The 22,043-nt window shown below is 40.0% G+C and overlaps 1 protein-coding gene across 4 annotated transcripts in view; it reads right to left on the bottom strand.

Annotated features, from left to right (window-relative positions):
* St7 (suppression of tumorigenicity 7) overlaps positions 1-22,043 on the bottom strand; it is a 235,577-nt gene that overhangs the window by 42,654 nt on the left and 170,880 nt on the right. For all 4 annotated transcript variants that reach the window (XM_055612719.1, XM_055612717.1, XM_055612716.1 and 1 more), the window contains one exon: positions 15,374-15,488. In XM_055612719.1, the coding sequence (XP_055468694.1) occupies positions 15,374-15,488 (115 nt within the window). The remainder of the gene's footprint in view (positions 1-15,373; positions 15,489-22,043) is intronic.

The raw sequence follows: 22,043 nt of genomic DNA, 5'->3' as shown, positions 1-22,043 counted from the left end.
TATTAACCAACCTACATGAGCCTTCAGGCAGATGGCCCTTGTCAGACAAGATGGTCCCTACCCCTTCCAATCAGCTAGTTCATCAGAATAAGGTGCCATGCACAGCCCTGTCTCTGGACTAACTGGCTTCTGTTGTGAGACAAGCAGATCTAGCTTTTCCTAGAGCACTGATGGCAACAATAACAACACAAAACTGAAAGAGAAAGGGGGTTTTGTAGTCTAGATCTCAAAAACTATATTCAAGCAAAACTGTACCACCACCACCCATACTATACCACCGATACCATACAGATGGTTGTTTGGTTGTTTGTCTGTCTGTTTTTTAAAGATAGGGTCTCAATGTAGCCTAGACAGACCTCTAAATCATACAGTTGAGGATGACCTTGAAATTTTGATCTGGTATGCGTTACTAATTTTAGAAGTATTTAACAGGAACAGATGTGAAGAGTAGATAATATCTACACAAAGTCAACAGGGTTTCACTGCCGCTTCTGATGTGGTTCTCCTGCTTTTCTCTCTTTCTAGAGCTTGCTATGTAAAAACTAAAATTTTAAAGGTTAACAAGATGGCCAGAGGGAGAATTCTGTAATTCAAAATGTGTGAAGCAGGTTCATTAGCAAATACACTGGTGGAGTCAGATACAGACAGACAGCAAGCACTGTCAGCCTACATATCCAGCAGACACATGGTGCTCATGTGAAAGCTGGAATGTTCCTTCTGCATTGTGCCTGCTGCAGGATATCACCTCACTAACATGTTTTAGCTAATAACATCCAAATCAGAGGCAGAAGCTGATATTGTGTGCTCCTTGTAAGAAACTAGGAGTAAGAAGTGGGAAATAGTAAGAACTGGAGGGGACGGGAACTCCACAAGGAAAGCAACAGAACAAGATAATTTGAACACAGGGAACTTCCCAGAGACTCATACTCCAACCAAGGACTATTCGTGGAGATAACCTAGAACCCCTGCACAGATGTAGCCCATGGCAGTTCAGTGTCCAAGTGGGTTCCATAGTAATGGGAAGAGGGACTGCCTCTGACATAATCTGATTGGCCTGCTCTTTGATCACCTCCCCCTGAGGGGGGAGCAGCCTTACCAGGCCACGGTGGAGGACAATGCAGCCACTTTTGATGAAAACTGATAGACTAAGATCAGAAAGGAGAGGAGAACCTCCCCTATCAGTGGACTTGGGGAGTGGCATGCATGCAGAAAGGGGAGGGAGGGTGGGATTGGGAGGGGAGGAGGGAGGGGCTTATGGGGGGATACAAAATGAATAAAGTGTAATTAATAAAAAAAAAAAAGAAACTAGGAGTAAGTTTATTATAGGCCCCTTGAATTCTGATCCCTGCCTCTTTGATTCCTGGCCCCTCTCAAGCTGAGACTTAGTAACTGCTGCCTACTGTGATTTTTAAAGTGATTTCTTTCTAACTTTACAAGTATAGTCAAATGCAAAGTTCAAAGAACTTTGAATGCTTCACTCAATTCCCCCAAATGGTCATGTTTCACATAACCATAGTACTAAGAACAAAAAACTAAGCCGACACTGTTCCAGTGATAGGAATAAACACAGACTGTGCCCCATCTCATTATCTTACATGTGCTTAAGTAGTCATCTGTAATATCTAGATTCATGTAACACTACCACCCCACAAAGATAAAGAATTGTTCCCAGCCACAGAGAATTCCCTTGCTGGCCCGTTATGCTTGTTCCCACCCTGTCCTTCCCAACATGGTGCTCACAAATCTATTTTCCAGAGTTTTGCTTGCCCCTATGATTTCATGCTTTGCCACTAAGAAAAGGATAAAATGATAAGACAAAGAAAAAAATATCAAATTTGTCACAGAAATGTTAGTATCAGAAGCTGTGAGCAGAGAGTAACAAGTTTTCTGCTTGCTCATACTGCCAGGAACTTTTCTCCTTTAGAAGAGACTAAAACCTAATTCTAAGTAGAGTATTTAGTTTGTTTTGTGATAATAAACTACCTCTACAGTGGCTTTCTGCCTTTTACAAGAGGCATTTAGCAATAATTACCATAAAAATCCTCTTAAGAATTGGAATTTGGGTTGGGGTATAGTACACTAGTAGATCATACATTTAGCATGCACAAGGCCCTGGGCTCAATCCAAACACACACACACACACACACACACACACACACACACACACACACTCACACACAAACGGGGGGAGGATATGGTAGTGTCGTAATAAAAAAATGAAAGAAAAGGGTAAATACAAAACCACACAGTTCACCCCATTACTTCCTACAAAAGATATGCTAACTATATATTTCTCAAGAGCCAACCAGAGCTGCTGGTGTTTGCCTAAATTTTCTTTGACTTGTGTTTATATAAGTCCTTTTCTGAAAAGGGAAAAAATTTCCCCACATGAAAGCAAATTGTCATCAAAGACTTTTATTAAAAGTTATAGTCTGACATGAACTCAACGGCGAGCTCGTCCACCACCACCCCCCTCACAAGGGAGGAGCAGCCTTGCTAGGCCACAGAAGAGGACATTGCAGCCAGTCCTGAAGAGACTTGGAAAGGGGCAGGGAGAAGATGAGAGAGGGAGGGTGGGATTGGGAGGGAATGAGGTAGGGGGCTATGGCTGGGATACAAAGGAAATAACCTGTGATTAATATAAAAAATAAAGAAAAAAGTTACAGTCTTGAACTTCATACAAGTGGAAGCCCATGACATTTCTGAAGTCTATCCATATGGTAGCACAGAATTTTCATTCTTCCTCATGGCTGAGTACTACTTATTATGTAGTACTAATACTATATATTTGCTCTCTTTATTAATGGACATTTGCATTGCTTTCTAGCTTTAGCCTACTATAATTAAGGGTACCCTGACTGTGCTTATCATGTACACTTTAAAAATATTCATTTCTCTTGGACGTATGACTGAAAATGGAATAGCTGAGTTAAAAGGTAGATATTTAACCTCACTGAACAGTGCTAAAACATGTAAATTTCATCCTAGATGGATCATACTGGTATGCACCTAAGTAAAAAGCTATTCCCCTCTCTGCATAAGATGTGCATAAGAATGTGTAATTTATGCCTCAACAATCGCTTAATTTTGTTAAAAACAACTATCTGAGGTCACTTCTCTCACCAGTACGCTCTTCCTCCAGTTTTTACTGACCTTTGATCACATGCCCCAAGCTCCACTTTCTTACTATGAACCTAAAATCCACTAGTTTTACCTTTAAGACTACTTCCCAATTCAGTCCTACAAACATTCAAGTGGTTACAATGTCTTTCTTTTTTACTAGTTTCCCGGGGTAGAAGGTTCTAGTGTTTCAACTGACAGAACCAGGAGAAGTTTTCACCCAGTTTTGTTCCTGAGCAATGGGTGATTTAAAGTGAGAATTGGGAATGGGAGCAAGCCTCCCAGTGCCCCATACTTGCCCAAGAGGGAGCTCAAGGGATACTGCCACTAACATCCCACCCAATACCAGCCAGGCCTAGCACTGAGTACCTGGGGTCTCATTTTCTTTCCTAGTATAGTGTGGTCAACCAAACAAATCTCCAGGGTCTGTTCAAATTGAGTTCAGTCAGTTTTGTTTGTTTGTTTTCCCTCTTCCCCAGAGGCCAAGAAAATTTTCTGAAGGTTTGAAAACCTCCAGGAAGGAGGTTTTCTTATGTGATCCCATTATATGTTCAGTGTTATTAAATCTGTAGCATTAATTTTAGTGCTTTCACCATCTCAGTACAGTTTATCAGTCATCTTTCTGATTCAAGTTGTCACCCACAGCTTTGTTCTATCCATGCATTTAATAAATACGCCTTTCTCTTCACATCACTATCTCCACCAGCATTACTGCAGTCACTGAGGGCTTGGTAGGAAGAAGGCCTTTGTACTGTTTAATCCTCAGAGTAACCATACGTGTTAGAAGTTCCTTTAAAAATGGAATGTAGAAATATGGCAATATCAAAGCTGAACTAAGTACAAATCGCCTCCCATGGTGTTTATCTGTACCACCTTGTCTCTAAGATGATTTTGGCATATGGGTATAGGGTACAGGCTTATAATCTTTGCACTATGAAGGCTGAGGCAGCAGGATTGTGAGTCCAGGTCATCCTGGCTACACAAAATAATCTTGGCAAAAAAAAAAAAAAAGGTCAACAACAATAGGTGACAATGGCAACACTGAGAAGGAAATGGGACTATACTTCTAGGGATCACTATAATTTGCAACTGGCTATGATGATACATATACAACATTGCTCCATGTTAGCTAAATAATAGCACTTAAAACATTAGCAAATGTTTCATTTCAAGATATAATCAGGTCTATGGCATCCCTCCAATTTAGAAACATGAAAGAAATTGGCCACTTAAACTTTTAAGATAAACATTTAAAAACTATTGTATATATTATAAATATTTTCACAGCCACTATCTCATCTGTGTTTATTTGCTACAAATTCTCTAGTATACACATCCTGGAATTTCAGTCATCTCTATCTCTGCTAAATGCTCATAAAACACATAATTATGATTTTTACAATTTTTCTGGGGTTTATTTATTTGCTGTAATTCTTAGGAAAAGACCAGAAAGTATTAAAGGACATAGAAACAGAATGAGTAGCTGTGACTTTTTAATAACATTAACATAATACTTTCTGCTCCAAACAGTATTGCCATGAAATAGAGGCAAGAATTAGACAACAGCCTAGGGCTGCTATGGTCATTCTGCCAACGGTTAAAAAAAAAAAAAAAAAAATTGTAGGCCCAGACAGGCAGAGTAGCACACAACTGTAATCTCAGTACTGAGGGAAGCTGAGGCAGGAGGACCTCAAGGTCAAGACACGCCTTAACTTATATATAGTTAAGACTCAAACTAAGAGAGATAAATAAAGAAAAAGGGAGAGAGGTGAGGGGACCAGAAAGGTAGGCTGGCTAAGAAAAACTTTTGAGTTAACAACAAATCAATCTTTTATCCTTGTCACCATCCCAAAACTACCAAATGTGCTATTTACTTGTATTTTTCCCTCTCATGTTATCTTATACTTTATTCACTGTTCTGCATAGACCATAACTTCACACATTCAAATACCCAGACTTTTGCTTCCCTCAGACCTTCACTCTGCTCCATACTGGCTTACTGATCTACGCCTTACTTACAGACACTTAGTGATTTGCCATCTGATACTTTCGTTCTCCCTCTTTTTCTGTGTACATGAGTGTGGTGTATGTGCACCCATGGCATCCGCAGGGACTAAAGGAAGACACGGTGGGAACTGTTTGATCAATGTACACCTGACCACTTTGAGATGGGATCTCTTACTGAGTCTGGACTTCAGTGGCCACTGATCCTGTCTGGCTCTCCAGAACACTGTTTGCTTTTTCCACGGGTGCTGGAATCCAAATGCAGGCTCTCTCTCCTCTTCTAAAAATGAAGACCTCACTCATGGAGCCATGTTGCACCTCTGATCTCTTCACATGCTTTAGGCATTTCTATTTCCTTCTCGATTCTACTGCAAGTAACTATAATTTCATCATTCAGAGTCACCAATACTTTCTAAAATATCTTCCTGTAAAAGAATTTTTTTCATGAACACTACCCTAAATCCATCAACTTCAGGTCAATTATGTTCACTGAATCTCCATTGCGACTCCATATTTATCTTTCCTCTGAACTAGAAAAACAGCATGCAGCTTTGGCTTTTTGCTATTGTTTGCTTTAAATTCAAAGGACATTTCTACGCCTAACGTTTCCTTCTTTAACTTACAAAAAAGCTTCTTCATTTAAGAATTGACCTTTTGAATAAACATTATATCACTCCTGTGTCTGGACTACTTTAGCAGTAACTGGAGTGCTAGCAAAGCCACCAGTCTATTAGCAAACAGAACTCCCAGAACTACCCATGCATTCACAGCATGTACTTCATTGTCACCAGTTCTGCCTCTGCGGTACACACACACACACACTCTCTCTCTCTCTCCCCCTCTCTCTCTCCCTCATGTTGTCATATAGTCCAGCAGAAACATGGACATGTTGACAGACTGTGTGGCCAAGCGCCTCCCTGCATCTTACTCCCTAGAGGGGTATCTGAGGTTGCAACTGTCTTCACAAGCCTCAGTTTCTTCTCGTTGGGGATTAGCGGAGAACAAATGTGGCAGTAGCTTACAAGAGGAACATTTGCTCACCTGGAAGACAGAAGAGCATCTGCACAGGCCCCACCACTTATCTAAAGAAGAAACCCAAATCCCACTTCCCACAAACTTCTCCAAAGCCCTCCGACTGCCCCTGGAAATCATGTGGCACTTAACTGTAGTGCTGGGAAGCGACTTCCTTTCAGACTATATTTCAATCTCAGGTCTGAGAGTTTTGGCATAGTGTTCATTTCCTGTCTTACGGGTTTATTGCTGTGGAGAGACACCATGACCATGGCAACTCTTATAAAGGAAGGCATTTAATTGGGACTGGCCTACAGTTTCATCATCATGGCAGGGTATGGTGATATGCAGGCAAGCATAGGGCTGGAGAAGGAGCTGAGAGTTCTTCCAACAAGGCCACACCTACTCCAAAAAGGCCTTATCTCCTAATGGTGCCACTCCCTATGAGCTAAATATATGAGTCTATGGTGGCCATTCCTATTCAAACCACCACACCACCTCAAGTCAGGCAAGGTAGAGTGTGGGCCCATTATTCTGCTCTTCACACACTGAGGGCAGATGGAAGTATTCCTTTGAGAGTGCCTCCAGATCTCTCAGAGGCTTTTAAAACAAAACCCAGCTAGAGGCATAGCCTTTCAGGTCTGTTCCCTATGCATTTCACCCAATGTATCTTCTGCCATTTGCTATGCGCCATGTTGATCCCTCTGCAATGAAGAAATTCTCACAGTGATACTGCCCATGCCCCTACCTTTCCATATGTTCTCTTTTGCACAAGTACTTTACTGTCCACATCAGTTCAGATCCCACCTCCTCCAAGAAGGACCTCCTCACTTCTTGCTAGGTGAAGTAGCCCTTCCATCTTAAGTTAAAAGCTACTACCACAGTCCTTATCCTTTCTATATTTACTTCAATTGGTGTTCTGTAGAAAGTAAAGGTTGTGTATCTTGAGCTCTTTGCAACCACAACACAAAGTGAAGTCTGAAATATACTTGGTAGTCAGTGTCTGCTAAATAAAATTTAAGTTAATGTATCCACATTTCAAATTTCTTGATATTAACATCATTCAATATGACAACATCCACATCTAATTTATCTCCTGGAAGACAAAAGTAACCAGTGTTTATGGGAGTTTTAATAGGGAACCATGAATGTTATTTCTCAAAATGTGTGATTTCCAATAATCTTTGCTTCCAGTGTTCCAACGAGAGGTACACAATTTGCTAGTGCTCTCATCAAGATGCCTGATTGAAACAGCAAAAGAGAAATAGAAAACATATAGTAAATAGCAAAAAAGAACAGAAAACAGGCAAAGTGGAGGAAACAGTGATCTGAAACAAAGAGGAAGAATCTTCATCTTCAAACAAAAAAGTCAAACCACATCTTTTCTGGCTTCTCCTAGAACTTTGACTGAAACACAGCTGAAAGAAGGTCATCTTTGGGAGAATGACTTGAGTTTTCCAAAGTTATAAAGGGTTCATGAGAACAAAAATTCAATGAAATAATCCTGAGGAAGAATTCATGGAACAAAACTGCAGATAAGATAAAACAATTTAAGAGGCCGATCACTTTGATCTTCATTTTCTTTTGTTCATGTACCAATGATAACGATCAAGATGATCAAACACGGTTTAATAGATCATTACTGTTCTTATGCATGAGCCAGGTCAAGTGGGGGTCAAGTCTCATATCTCCGGTTCTAAAAAGCTTTGGCGGGTAGCATCCAGCAGATAAATAAACCCCAAACTACCTCACAAATGACACTACCCCATAACGGCATCTCCATTTCCGATTCATTCACTAACAACTGATGTTCCAAATAACTTCCATTATACAGGAGCCCAAGAAAATCAGGACACAGAGCTTGTTCTCAAAGCAGTCTTTTTCTACACAGCTTGTAGTATGTTTAATAAATGCACCAAATACTGATTCACCTTCACCAAATTTATCATTTATGGTGTGCGTGTATGTGAGTGTGGACACGTGCATGTGTGCAGACATATATATGCTTTACATACACCTTTTCATACCAGAATATAAACAAAGTTGCACAGAATAGATCATATTAAGCTCTGAGTCCACATGTACCTGGAAGTATCTTCTATATAACATGTTTTAATAAATCCTTGACGAAATAATTTGAAAAAGGAATCCTAATCACTCTCTGAAATCCAGTACCAACTACAGGTTGAACATCTATGCTCCAAAGTCCAAAACTTTTAAGCACAATTCAAAAATCTTTGGAGGTTAGAAATTTTCAGATTAGGAATGCTTAATTATGCAAAAATTATAATCTTCAAAATAAAAACCTCCAAATGTAAAACACATGCGGTTCTAAGCATTTCAGATATGGTATTCTATGTGCCTGTTCTTGTTTGGGTAGCAAATTGACATCACCTCTGTCAGAAACACTTCACATTCACATTAACCCAACAAAGGTAATGCTCACAGACTCTCTAGGAGCAATGAAACAAACAAACAGAAATGAAAACTGAAAGAACAAAAACAGTTTCCTCTCTCACCTTCATAACCATGTGTGGACTGTAACCTGCTATTACTACCCTATTAAATGATGCTTTCACCATGCAGGTGTACTCAGAAAATGTTTTACTCTTATTCCTATTTATGATACGATGAAAACAACAGCAATGTAGAATTCTATCCTTAAATCCTTGTTGTTAGTTTCAGGCAGTGTGAGGTCTTTTTGCCCCACCTTCAAGAAAGCTAATCCAAGGTCTCCTTTCAACCTAACAGGAAAATTCACCAAAGAAATAAAAAGGATTGATATACAAAAACCTCAAAAAAATGTGCCGTCTGGGATTTCAATGATTCAATCGGGAAATTCTACATGGCCTTAGTAATTTTGGGCAGGGGGAAGAACAAGGAACATGCGTTCAGCTACACCCAGAAAAATTCATCTTATGCTGCAAAGCCAAACACCAGATGTGATTTGCAACTTTTGGACTGGATTACCCCAGAAGTTCTGTCAAAAGGCCCTTCTGTGGCTGGTGCTTTGGAGCCAAACACGGCAGTTTCAGTGATGGTAATGGCTGGCTGGGGAGGAATGTTACCTTGGTAAATTATGATAACTGGGCAATAAGAATTACCAAAGCCAACATAAATTAAGGGGGTTTGTGAGTGTGCCAACTATGTGCATTGCAGATGTATGTACTTAAGAAAAGTCTTCTCCATCATTAGAGACAGAAGTTCCTCATGCATGCGGTCCTTGTTGAAATGACATCCATTATCAGAACCCATACTTACTACATACATAGCCCATCATCTGACAATCTACCATTTGTAATCTCAGAGGCCTAGACTTCTTGGCAGACCTATCTCTGGTGTCCAAGTCAGGAGGGCACCAAGTCCAAAGCTCAGCAGGCCTATCACTTCATAGTGATTCATGCTTACAGGCCTGAAGCCACAGCTCATAGTATCAATGATGATGGTTATTTTCTTCTCAGAAGAACTAATGGTTCACTGGCCCATCTTTTACACTAAAATTCTCCTTAATCCCTTGCCTAACATACTTGATCTCTTCCCTAGCAGCTTGTACAGAAAATGGAGGTTTAGAGTCACTAAATGGGACTGACAACCCTTCAAACCTTCCTTTACTAAAGCATCCTAGTTTGGCGGTGACTGTTTCAGAAGCTGCATGTGCCTGTGGTATCAAAACTTGCATTCACAGCTTGGCTGAAATGCTCTGTTTTAAAGGTATGAATAATCCGATGATGATGATGATGAATACAGATCTTACTTCCTGCTCCTTCCTGATACCTCAGATATCTCCTGTTCCTGGTTTCTTCAAAGGCAAAGAGAAAACAGACTAACCACAAAGGCAGGATGCACAGTGACCATTTTCACAGAAACTATGATGATAGAGGAGCTAAGGGGTCCTGGACAGTGAACAAGCTGACTGCAAAGGATCAGTTAAGAGCTTGTTTGCTGACGCCTCAACACAGACAGACTTTTCTCTATAGCTTCTGTTTTCAATCTGCTGGAATGAAGGCATTCCCTCTGGGTTAGAACCTTGCACTGTTCTGCAGTATAGCTTTTGTAGTTTGCTGCTGACAGGTAAGAATGCTAATTTAGCATGGATTCGGTGTTGGCAGTCAAATGTCTTGATGTAGCTGCTTCATTTATACATTTGTGGCTATAAAAAAGGCTTGCTGTTCCTTATAGGAAAGTGTATGTCCCTAAACTTAGGGCCACCACTAAAAAGGTAACAGTATAAATATCCAAAAGAGCCTGGACCTATGTTTCTGTTCGCGTACATTGCGGAGAGGCTGGAAGAGCTGGGATTCTGTTACACTTTGAATGTCCCCTATGAGCTAGCATTATTTGGGAAGGTTTTAGAACCTTTAGCATGTGGGGCCTACCTGCCAAATATAGGCCACCAGCAGTGGGCCTTGGCTGATTACAGCCCAGTCCCATTTTCAGTCCAAACTCTCTGCTTCGTGGTCCCCTGAGATGTGTGAGGTAGGAACAGAAAGCCTGCCCCCACGGCCTGAGCAGCTGGACCACGCCTTCCCCACGTGGCAGACTGGAGCTGTGAGCCAAAATAAATCCTTTCTGCCTTATGTTGTTTCTGTCAAGTATTATTCTCATAGCAAGGAGAAAAGTGGCTAATACTGAATCCAAAGGAACACTTCGTCTTTGTATCAGAAGTCAAAACCCATAATGTTTCTCTTTACAGCTTCCAAATTTTTAAGAATTATTTTTAGGTGAACCTAAGCAATCCTGTTTTTATAATCAAATATCTCTACATATGTTCTATTATCTCTATAATTAATTTCTATGATAGGCCATACACTAGCTTTGTGGGTGAACAGGACTGGCTCTTATCCTCATATTTCAGCTGACATTTTATATATAACTTTCTATTTATATAAGCTTGATTAAGGCTAGAAAAACTAAGGAGCAGCAAGGGCTCTGTACAACAAGTAATAGTTTCTTCACTCCTACTCTGTGCCCCAAAGTTCTAAATACTAAGCATGAATTACACACTTCTCTCTCACAGCCAATCACCTGCTGTGTTGTCTTAAGAAAGGTACTTAATCTTCTAAGCCTCCATTCCACATAGGGAATGGAGGGTTAGAAGGTTAAGTACTCCACCCATGATGCTTTTTGGAATCCCAGGGATCATTAACTAAAAACAGCAGATGTAAATGCTTCTCAGTATGCTCTGCACTCCGCACAGGCACATTCATTGGTGCTGTGAGAGCCTTCTCAAACTGAAATGCCTCGATTAGAATGAATAAGATGCATGGATTCTTTTCCTCTCTGCCATCTTAAGCTTTGAGGCTAAAGTTATCAACCTAGGCAGCCTATAAATTTCCTTGAAAAGTGATCCAAATATTGTAGCAGTTTTTACAGTGCTTCTAAAAGAAGTTTCTGGTGACTTCATAATAGTGAAAATATTCCATGTATATCAAATACTTGGCTAAAAAAAAAAAATCAATCTCAATTAAATTAATGCTATACATCAAATCATCTTTGTGACAAATTCAAACAAGCTGATTGAAGGTACAAAGCAGTATTTTGAAGACAGCATCAGAAAGGCAAGCAAATTTAGATGTACCTATGTCCTAATGAACAGTTAAAAAGCAATTTAACATCACTGAAACTCTGCACCGCTGCCCCAGCCCACATATTTCATTCCTTTATACAAGAAGCGGAGTCCATCAATGCACCAAGACTCACATTTATGGAAAACACATGATAGCTAACCCTTTATGAATTTGAATCCCAGCTCTGCAGTTGTCTAGGAATGTGTAATCGTGAAAGTTACATAAATTCACAACACCTCAATTTGTGCATCTGATGAAATGGAGTAACCACTTCCTTACAGGGTTACTGTAAGGGTATAGCTAATGTGTCTAACATGTTTGAAGAATGGTAGGATAACAACAACAAAAAGCAATGGTATTAATTTTTTTAAGTTACAAATGCTGCCAAAAGCAGTCAATAAGTCACTGGCTTTCTCTTTCTTTTACATCATTTTAAATTCACATCATTTTTAAAAATGACTCTTCACAGTTGATCTCTTTCTCTTATATCTACATGGCTTTCCTTTGAAAATTTGGTGATTACTGTGAACAACCATACTTCCCAGAAATAGCACAATCCTAACTGAATCTAACAACAGTACCTACCAAATATGTAAGCATATATGGAAGCTTAGCTAATGTCTGACACCAACATTTCATAAGAATCTAATATGTTAGCTGCCGCTGGTACTTCAGTCATTGCGTGAAGGGCATTGTGGTGGTTCGTAAACTGAAAACTGAAACGAATAGAAGCTCCTCAGACATGACAAGACTTCAGACAACTGTGTAGGGTAACAAAGCATGAGATGACAAAATCAAAATTAGATTGCAGATCACAAGGAAGGGTGACCAAGTAATCTCGAATCCTGGAAAAGGCAGTTTTCACAGTATCCACTGTAAGAAGAATTTGTAAATATCAAGGATTTTCACACTCAAAACCTTCAATTCCAAATTTTCTCCTTTTTATAATAGTACAAAAGAATAAGGCAAGGGGAAATATATTTTGTCTTCCTTTTCTTTCCAAAGCATGTTATTTCTCAGGTTTTTTTTTTTCTTCCCATTCTTGCCATTTTTCTAAATCCTGTTTACAAAGGTCAGAAAAGCATCACTGATCCCTCCATGTCACTTCCCAGAAGATGACTTATAAAACTCAAGCCACTCAACAAACAATAAAGGACGGCTGTACCCATAAACCATCCCAGAAACAGCCACCCAACCGCAACATTCCAATTCAGCGAGATAACATAATCCTGTTGTTTGGGTGTGACTCTAGGAGATGGAGGGAGGGCTACAATTCAAAGTGCTGTCTCTAGCAACTTAGATAAGAATGACTGAACTTGAACCAGGGCAAAACACAGGGTGCCTCATAAGCTGTCTACTCCAAAAGCTCCAAAGCACTCACATCCTTGTACAGGGCCAGATAAAAGGCCAGCAGCTCAGTTAAGATCCTTTGGGTCTTCAAGAAAAGCGTCAGGGATGAAGTTGAAAGAGCCATGCCATGGGATGAGATAAAGAACAGGAGACATGTTTTTGCAGTCTTAAGGGGCTGCAACTCACCCTCAAGAACAGTAACTTCAGCGGCCAGCTCGTTATATTTCTACTGTAAGTGATACAAGCATGAGCAAGTCAGCACCAAAACTCCCCTCAGAGTTCAGCAGGGGTTAGGTCATCTGCCTTCTATTGACAACCACTGAATGCAAAGCCTCTAATGAGGCAACTCAGCAACACTATGTGCCCTGCCACCAGTGAGACTCTTTTTCCATGAATAAAGAACAAGAACATCATTTCTGTTGCCAGGTACACAACATAAACAAAGCTCAACATGGGCCTTGATAGGGTAGGTTTGTCCATTTGAAATAAAGGAATTTTTCAAAGTGCAAGCCAAGTTTTAGTGGAGGGCGGGACAGGCTGTTGTAACAAGTAATACGAACATATGTTATCAGAATTTAATAAATCAGCTTTCGATTGTTGAGGAATGGAGCCTGTGCAATGAGATACATTGAGACAATGAATAAATCCAAGTGAGTTCATTTCTTTACTTGGCAATCAGTTTTACAACACAAGGCTGATGATTTCTGTAACGAACTGAGATCCTCATGAAAGGAGCCTTGAGACCTGTGATCTCAAAGGCTTTTTTTAGTTAAAGCCTTACTTCTTTTTTTTTTGTTGTTGTTTTTGTTTTTGGTTTTTTTTTTTCACTTTCTTTTTTTTTTTTTATTTTTCTTTTTAGTTACATTTTGTTAACTCTGTGTCCCAGCTGTATCCCGCTCCCTCATTCCCTCCCAAAGCCTTACTTCTTAAGGCTTACCCGGCTAAGCACAGATCAGGACTGATGATGAGAACATCAACCTTGCAATGGGAAAAATGCATTTCCAGGTAGACCATGGCATCAGACTTGCTTCTTTGGTACTAAAAGACACTCACTGTATGAACAGTGTGCCCACAATGATAAATAGCTTACATCTCCAAGCTTCAACTGAACAGTGAGACTTTAAAGGATAAACAGAGAATAAAAATGAGCTGATGTGAAGGCTAAACACTCTTCAATTTGTTTACTTTAAAGTATTCCACAAACACTTTAAAATCAGCTCCATACTGAGCAGTGTGTATCCTGTTACACAGGGTGTGCTTCTCTACATAGGCAAACCGAAGCCATCATTGGCTGAAAGCTTTTAGTTTCCATCAATCTGAGCAAGGCTTCGAGAAAAAAACAAACAAAAACAAGCACGCTTTAGCTCAGTTTCCTTAATAGCAGAGGATAACACCACCATCCCTTAGGGAGAATTTTTTGTGTCAAAAATAAAATCCAAATGATATGGTTTGTTCTCTATGTTTGAAGAACTCCAGAAAATCTGTGATCTGAATGATTCTTCAGTAGACTAATGAAGTTTACTAAGAGATTGTTATGTAGATGATTATGCCGTAGTATCCAGTCTACAAGCAAACATGTTTTCCGGGGAGAACTGCTGAAATAAGTCAGAGGACTGAGGCGCGTGACAGAGTCTAAGCATGACGGGCAATTGCACACGTGGTTTTGTACACTTAATCAAATACTAAGTTCACTGGTATCACTGGAAACAGGATAGTTTTAAATTCTCTAGACTGTACTAGTTTATTTCCCTGACTCATTGGTAACAGGTAAAGTAGAAGAAGTTCATGAGGCAGTAACTGCAATAGTAAAGGGCCTTCAAGTAAAGAAATGGGGCAGTCTGTTATCAAGGAAGGCCTACAGGAGAGAAAACACAACTTGTTCTTCAAACATTTATTATATTGTCACCTGTGTCAAGGCAATTAGTTGCTCTACTTTGATCTAGAGCATCAACAAGGCCACCAAATAGTGATCACAGTGAACCTGCAAGATACCATGGGAAAACCTCTTGGTGCTGCTCAATTCCACATGTGCTATCTCTTGATCAGGAGGGAATTACACGGAGACATATAGCAGCCTGGCTGGGAGAGTATCAGCAGAGTCTGTGCCAACTTCGGATAAGAGTGGAACACAAATTATATGTTTCTGCCCTGGTAAGCATTAAATTGAAGGCACTAGAAAATAACTATCATGAAAGTATAAGTGACAATTCTTAGGATATTATCGAAGTCCTACTTGAAACTGTCTTTCCTATCTAATCAATCATTGTATTGTATCAAGCAGAATGAGGTTCTCAAATGCATAAAAATACTCACGGACTTACCATCATACTTTGCTAAGACTGCCTGAACATCAGCATAAGCTTGGAGTTCCAGAAGGGCTTCTAGAAGGTTTTCATGGATATTGAACATGCTTAGGAGGGGGAACTCCTTCATTAACTAGGAAAGAAGAGACCGAGGGAATAATTAATATACGTGCCTTATAGTTTCACATTTGTATTTAAGGAATAAAACACATATATGTAGTAAAATGATTCCTATAGTCAAGTATTTTAAGAAATAATTCTTGAGGCTGGGGAAATGGCTCATGCTTAACATGTAATCCTAAGGACCTGAGTTCAATCTCCAGAACCTTTATTAAAAACAAAACCAACACTAGGCGTGGTGGTACAGGCCTGTAATCTCAGCACTCAGGGAAGCAGAGGCAGGCAGATCTCTGTGAGTTTGAGGCCTGCCTGGTTTACAAAGTGAGTCTAGGAAAGCCACGGCTATACAGAGAATCCCTGTCTTGAAAAACAAAAAACAAAACAAAGAAAACAAAACAAAACAAAAACCAACAAATAAAACCCTCCGGTGTGTGATTATGATCTCCATGCTGTACTGGAGAGTCAAGGCAAGAGAGCCTCTGGGGCTTGCTGCCAGCTATTTTAGCTCAATCAGTAAGCTTGACATTCAGTGAGGAAACCCTATCTCAAAGGGAGGAAGGAAGGAAGGAAGGAAGGAAGGAAGGAAGGAAGGAAGGAAGGGAAGAAAGAAAGAGGGAAAGAGGAAGGAAAGAAAGAAGGAAAGGAAAGAAGGAAAGGAAAGAAAGAAAGAAAGAAAGAAAGAAAGAAAGAAAGAAAGAAAGAAAGAAAGAAAGAAAGAAAGAAGGAAGAAAGGAAGGAAGGAAGGAAGGAAGGAAGGAAGGAAGGAAGGAAGGAAGGAAGGAAGGAAGGAAGGAAGGAAGGAACTAGACATTGTCCTCTGGCCTCCAGATGCACATGTCCACACAAATGTGTATATACACATGCACAAAAATAAATATTTTATAGTATAACTGATACAAAATCATCATATTTATATAATATAAATATAAAGGGACTGAGAAGATGGCTGAGCTGGTACAGCACTGGCCATGTTAAGGATGAGGACCTCATTTTGATTCCTAGCACCCATGCTAAAAATCAGGCAACAGCCTGCTTCTGTAGCTCCCAGACTGAGGAGGCAGCAACATGAGTATCCTTGAGCTTGCTGCTAGACTGGGTCTAGCCCAGCCAGCAAGCCTCAGGTTCCACTGAGAGATGGAACCTGATGTGTAAAAGAAAACAAGGCAAGCTCATCTATGCAACTGCCCTGTTATGGCTGCAGAACACAGTGCAAAACTATGTCAGATAAAAGCCCAGCTTGGAGGCAGGAGATGGGCATGAACTCCTCCTCTAGAAGAGAAGCTAACAGCAACTGAGAGCATCTAGGGGAGAGGGCCAGGTTTCCTTTAGGGAAGCAGCTCCTGGAAGCTGACCACATTTCAGGGGATGGTCCCACGCCCAAGAGTATGTTGGCAGCACAAACAGAACTTGAGAGGATCGAAAAAAAGAAAATAAAAAGTTGGATGTGAAAAGAAGAGGGGTACTTCAGGGCAGGGGGAAGTTGGATATGGATGAATATGATCAAAATAATTGCATGAAATTCTCAAAGAATTAATAGAAATATTTTTAATTTTTATATTTATGGTTGTGAGTCTAGCCTTTAATGGCTTAGCCATCTCTCTAGCCCAAGAAATATTTGCAATTTTTAAAAAATTTTTGGTGAAAACAAAACAAGGCAAATTGTACCTGACAACACAGAGCTGACCTCTGGCATCCATATTCATGAGCACACATGTGCACATGCATTTACATATACATGTGAACCTACACAGTTGAGCACACACATACATGAAAACACATACATATATTACAAGCCTTATAGATAAATAAAAATTATTACTACATTATAAACATATGTAAGTCATTAAATGTTTTTTTTTCCCTGTTCTTTTAGTAAAATGACAAGTCTGAACTTGCACATATTCAAAGTGGGAGGAAACCCAAAAGAGAGAGGCTTTCAGAACAACAGAAGATGTTCAGTAACAACAAAATACCAGAGAGACTAAACCCGGTGATTATGGAAACATAGCTCACAGACTTTAATAGTTAATGGTAGCTAAGCCAGAGTAACTTGGATGGAAGTCACAGAATGAAAGGAGAAGCAAAGGGACACTATTGCTTCAAGCAGCCTGGACAAAACTGAGAACTAGGAAAGCAGCTGGCTATTAGGTAGTATGGCAGAGAGGAAACTTGATAAAGAGAAAGAGAGAGAGAGAGAGAGAGTATACTCAGTAAAACAAGAACCAAGGCTGCACCAGGAAAAAGAAGTGACACAAGAAGTTTAAAGACAGAGATGAACATGCAAAATTTTAAGAAAAAAAATCTGCTTAGGGTCAGGCCACCTTGAGGGCCTAATAAAATGGAGACTAAATGTATAGAGGCCACAGCTGCCATGATTGTTGCATTCCTGAGAACAGTGGACAGCTGGGCACAGCTGGGAACATCAGCAAGATATTCTATGGTTAGGTTAAACCTGGAGGACTGGATGAAGTTCTGTAAAAAGGCAAAAAGAAAAGATATGACTATAACAGGAATACAGATTAAAGAAACATGCAATACTATCCAACTAGATGCAGAGGACAAGTCCAAAGGGATTAAAACATAATAGTGTTCAACTTCAGTGAGAAGTAAGGAGAAAGAAGGATGGACCAAGAATTTTCTAGTAAATCTTCTCTTTTTACATAAGGGTTAAATTGCTCTTGAAAGAGAGAGGACCAGATTCTTCATAAAGGAAATTCATGGTGATCTATTTCAGTGATCCTCAACCTGTGGATCACAGCTCCTTTGGGGACTGACTGACCCTTTCACAGGAGTCTCATGTCAGATATCCTGCATAAGATATTTATGTTATGACTCATCACAGTAGCAAAATTATAGTTATGAAATAGTAACAATAACTTTTATAGTTGGAGGGTCACCATAAATGAGGAGCTATATTAAATGGTCACAGCATTAAGAAAGTTGAGAATAACTGATCTATTTATCCATCTTTTACATGGACAACTACTTTCAATTACAATATGATGAACTCTAGGAAGCTAATAAATCTTTTTTATGTCAATATCCATCATAGGAACTATGCTTAGATAAATAATAATAATAAAGTATAGGTGTGGCAGCTAGCTTTATGACAATTTGACACAAGCTAGAGTCATTGGAGAGGAGAGGGTCTCATTTGGGACCATCCCTGGGCAGGTGAACCTGGGTTCTATAAGAAAGCTGGCTGAGCAAGCCATGGGGAACAAGTCAGTAAGCAGCAGCTTTCCACAGCTCTGCATCAGCCCTTCCTTCCACGTTCCAGCCCTACTTGAGTTCTTGTCCTGACTTCCATCAGTGGTGAACTATGATGTGGAAGTTTAGGCCAAATAAACCCTTTCTTCTAACTTGCTTCCAATCATGGTTTTTCATCCTAGCAATAGAAACCCTAAGACAATAGGCTAATTTACAACTAAACAGGAAACCAAAGGACACATGGTGTTGACTGTCCACTTCCTTTGATAAGAACATTTCCTTTTGCTTTTTTAAAGCCATGAGTCATTTAGCACATCTTTTAATTTTTTTGTAAACCCAAAAGAACATTTTACTACAAAAAACACCTATCAAAACCATTCTCTGTCCAAAAAGACCTACAGTCTGAACTCCCAGAAAAAGGCCTGCAATATTTTCATTGCTATTAAAGGAAGCCGATGAGACAACCCCACACACTGTGGATATTCTGTAACTAATAAAAGTATTTCTTGTTCTGGTTCACTTTGGTTCTGGCTGACATCATCCTTTGATTTTTTTTTCATTTTTTTCTAATTAAAGCTTGTTAGAACTTAAGTTCTCTGTCATGAAGCAGCTGGCAACACAAAAAAGACATTTTCTGAACTGTAACATTTAAACATTTATCACTTTTGACCAAGTTTTCAAGTAATAATCAGATTTCAAGGACACAAGTCATATTATGTAATTTTAAAATGTAATTCCAAATATTAGTTGCTAAAGCATAAATACTGATTCTTAATAAAGCCCAAGGAGACAAGTGCACAGCAGATCTTTAAAATTACTTCGGTGTCTAAGATCCCATTGCTACTCCTCCATGTGAAGAGCTCCCACATGCCAACAGCTGCTCTGCTCTCTAATTTAAGAGATCAGATCAACTTATAAACTTCCAGGACATAGGGGAGGAAGATGAACTCAGTCCTTATGTGAAGACATGAGCTGGGGTGTCTGGGTAGAGGATCCCTTGTTCTGAGGAATAGGGGAGAGTGGATGTAGGAGGAAGGATGGGAATGGGAAGATAAAAAGGAGGGGCTTATAACGGAGATGTAAATAGAATTAATTAATAAGCAAAAGTTCTATCAGATTTAAGGGGTGCTCCACAGGAGGAAACACAAACATGGCACTATAAATACGGCCAAGAACTCGTGTCTGAGAAGCTCACAGGTGCCAGGGGTGAACCTACTATCATTATTATTCCAAAGAGAAAAGGTATTGCACTGCTGTCTAAATTTGTATTTCTGTATGCACAGCTCTCAGCCCTCATCAGAGGAGTTTCCTTGTGTGGCAGATGGTAGTTTAACTCAGAAATCTAGAACTGGTCAAAGTTCACAGATACGTGTCAACTGAGTGCTCAGTCAAAAATGATATAACACACACACACACACACACACACACACACACACACACACACACCAAGGCTCAGGCATGAGCTTGGAAGATGGGAAGGAAGAACAATAAGTACTAGTGGTAGAGGAAGACCAGAGTGAAACAGCACCTTTTGGACATGACAAGTCTGCTGCTTCCATGAACTCACAGTAGCTGTCCTGCCTGCATCAGATTAAGCTAGTCAACACGCTTGCTTGGAGTGGGACGGGTTCAAGAGCTCCTATGCCTAAGCGAGCCATAAATAGTTAACTGCTTCTAGAGAAAAGAGAGAGTTGGTTTCCTTCATGTGTATATCCCCTGGAAGGCTGACCACGCTGCAGTGAATGGCCTAACATCTAGGAGTATAGGGGCAGCCCAAACTGTGGGAGTAAGGGGGATGAGATCAGGGAATGGATCTCAGAGGAGGTGAGGGGAAGAATAGGGAGTGACTATGACCAAAATACATTGTATGGAATCCCAAAGAATAATAATATTTTTTAAAAGTTCTTCTCTAAGATTCAACTAGGCCAATTCTCTAAGATTCAACATGACCCAACTAGGCCCAGGTAGTGGCTCCATTTCTTGTACCAGGCATGACCTCCCTCCTGTTGAGTTGGGCCTATTCACAATTAGACAGTTGTTGGTTACTGCCAAGATATGAGTGATATACTCTTGCACCTTTAAGAGCTACCTTGGGATATTGGTCATTATTGTGGTTCATAGCCATCACAACTGAGTAGGACTACTGACTGTGCCCCTCCCTTGGCAGTTGCATAATACCTCCTGGAATTATAAGTGCCAGACTGTAAGGCAGAAGCTTTTAGGTTACATCAGCTCAAATCTTGTAAGCACGGGCTGAAGTGTACAGTGTCTTCAGCAATAGGAACTTACTTCTCTTGATCTCTGAGAGGCAGCCAAGGGCAACACCAATAGCCAATATTGTTTTGGGGTCCCTTAGACTACTATGACCAACAATTCAAATGGAGGTTCCTTATGCCTGGTATTGGGGTTTTGTTAGATAGTCTAAGGCTCTTGTGGGGAGCACTAGCTAGCCCAAGTGGCACAACTTCATTTAAAATACACACACATCACATATATCTCTGAAATATATACATACATATGCATACAGATATATATATCAGATATGTATATATACAGATATATCAGATATATATATACACATGTATTACAGAGAATTAAGTATGAAGTAATATGATTTCTTGAGGCATCATCAAACATCCTTAGTGTTATTTGTCTCTCCTCCTTCTGTACTGACCTTTCTCTTTCCTGCCCAAAGCTCCCTCCTCATTTTTCCCAATTCCTTCGTATTTATATACACATACCTGAAGTTTTGGAGGAATGAGCTGTATTTTTCTTTCTGGGTCTGTGTTACTTCACTCAATACTTTCTAGTTCTATCCCTTCACCTTTAAAATCACAACTGAATAGAGGAGAACTTATTACCATCACTTTACCATACCAGCATAATTCCTAACTGCATTCCAAAACTCTTCATTATACCCACAGACAAATACAGCATTCGCCCTGCAGCAAACAGAGACCACTACAGAAAACCACATGTCATAATGGCGAGCTCACATTATCTTGAGGAGCCTATTCCCAGCGGATACATCTACAACATAAATCCTGGTCCCGAAGCTACGAGGAGTCCTGGACAATTCTAAGAGGGCCAGGAAGTCAGCTGTGATTATGTCGCCTAGAAATAACGGGAAGCTACACCTCTGGTACAACAACAATACGGCTGCCTACACAAGGCCTGAACACAGACAAGGACAACAGCTATGCTAAAACAGACCCTCTCTTAGACAAAGACCTGCCCTGCTGGTAACCAACGCCTGCTGGGAAGAAGAATTGATCTCTTTTAGGGATGAGCCCCTTAATTTGTTATGCAAAACTAAGTAGCTGGCCCTGAAATCATAGGCACACAGCAATACTAAAGA

The sequence above is a fragment of the Psammomys obesus genome, unplaced genomic scaffold (genome assembly GCF_907164565.1).
Source record: "Psammomys obesus unplaced genomic scaffold, mPsaObe1.curated_primary_1811, whole genome shotgun sequence".
NCBI classification, from domain to species: domain Eukaryota; kingdom Metazoa; phylum Chordata; class Mammalia; order Rodentia; family Muridae; genus Psammomys; species Psammomys obesus.
This window is presented reverse-complemented; position numbering and strand designations above follow the sequence as displayed.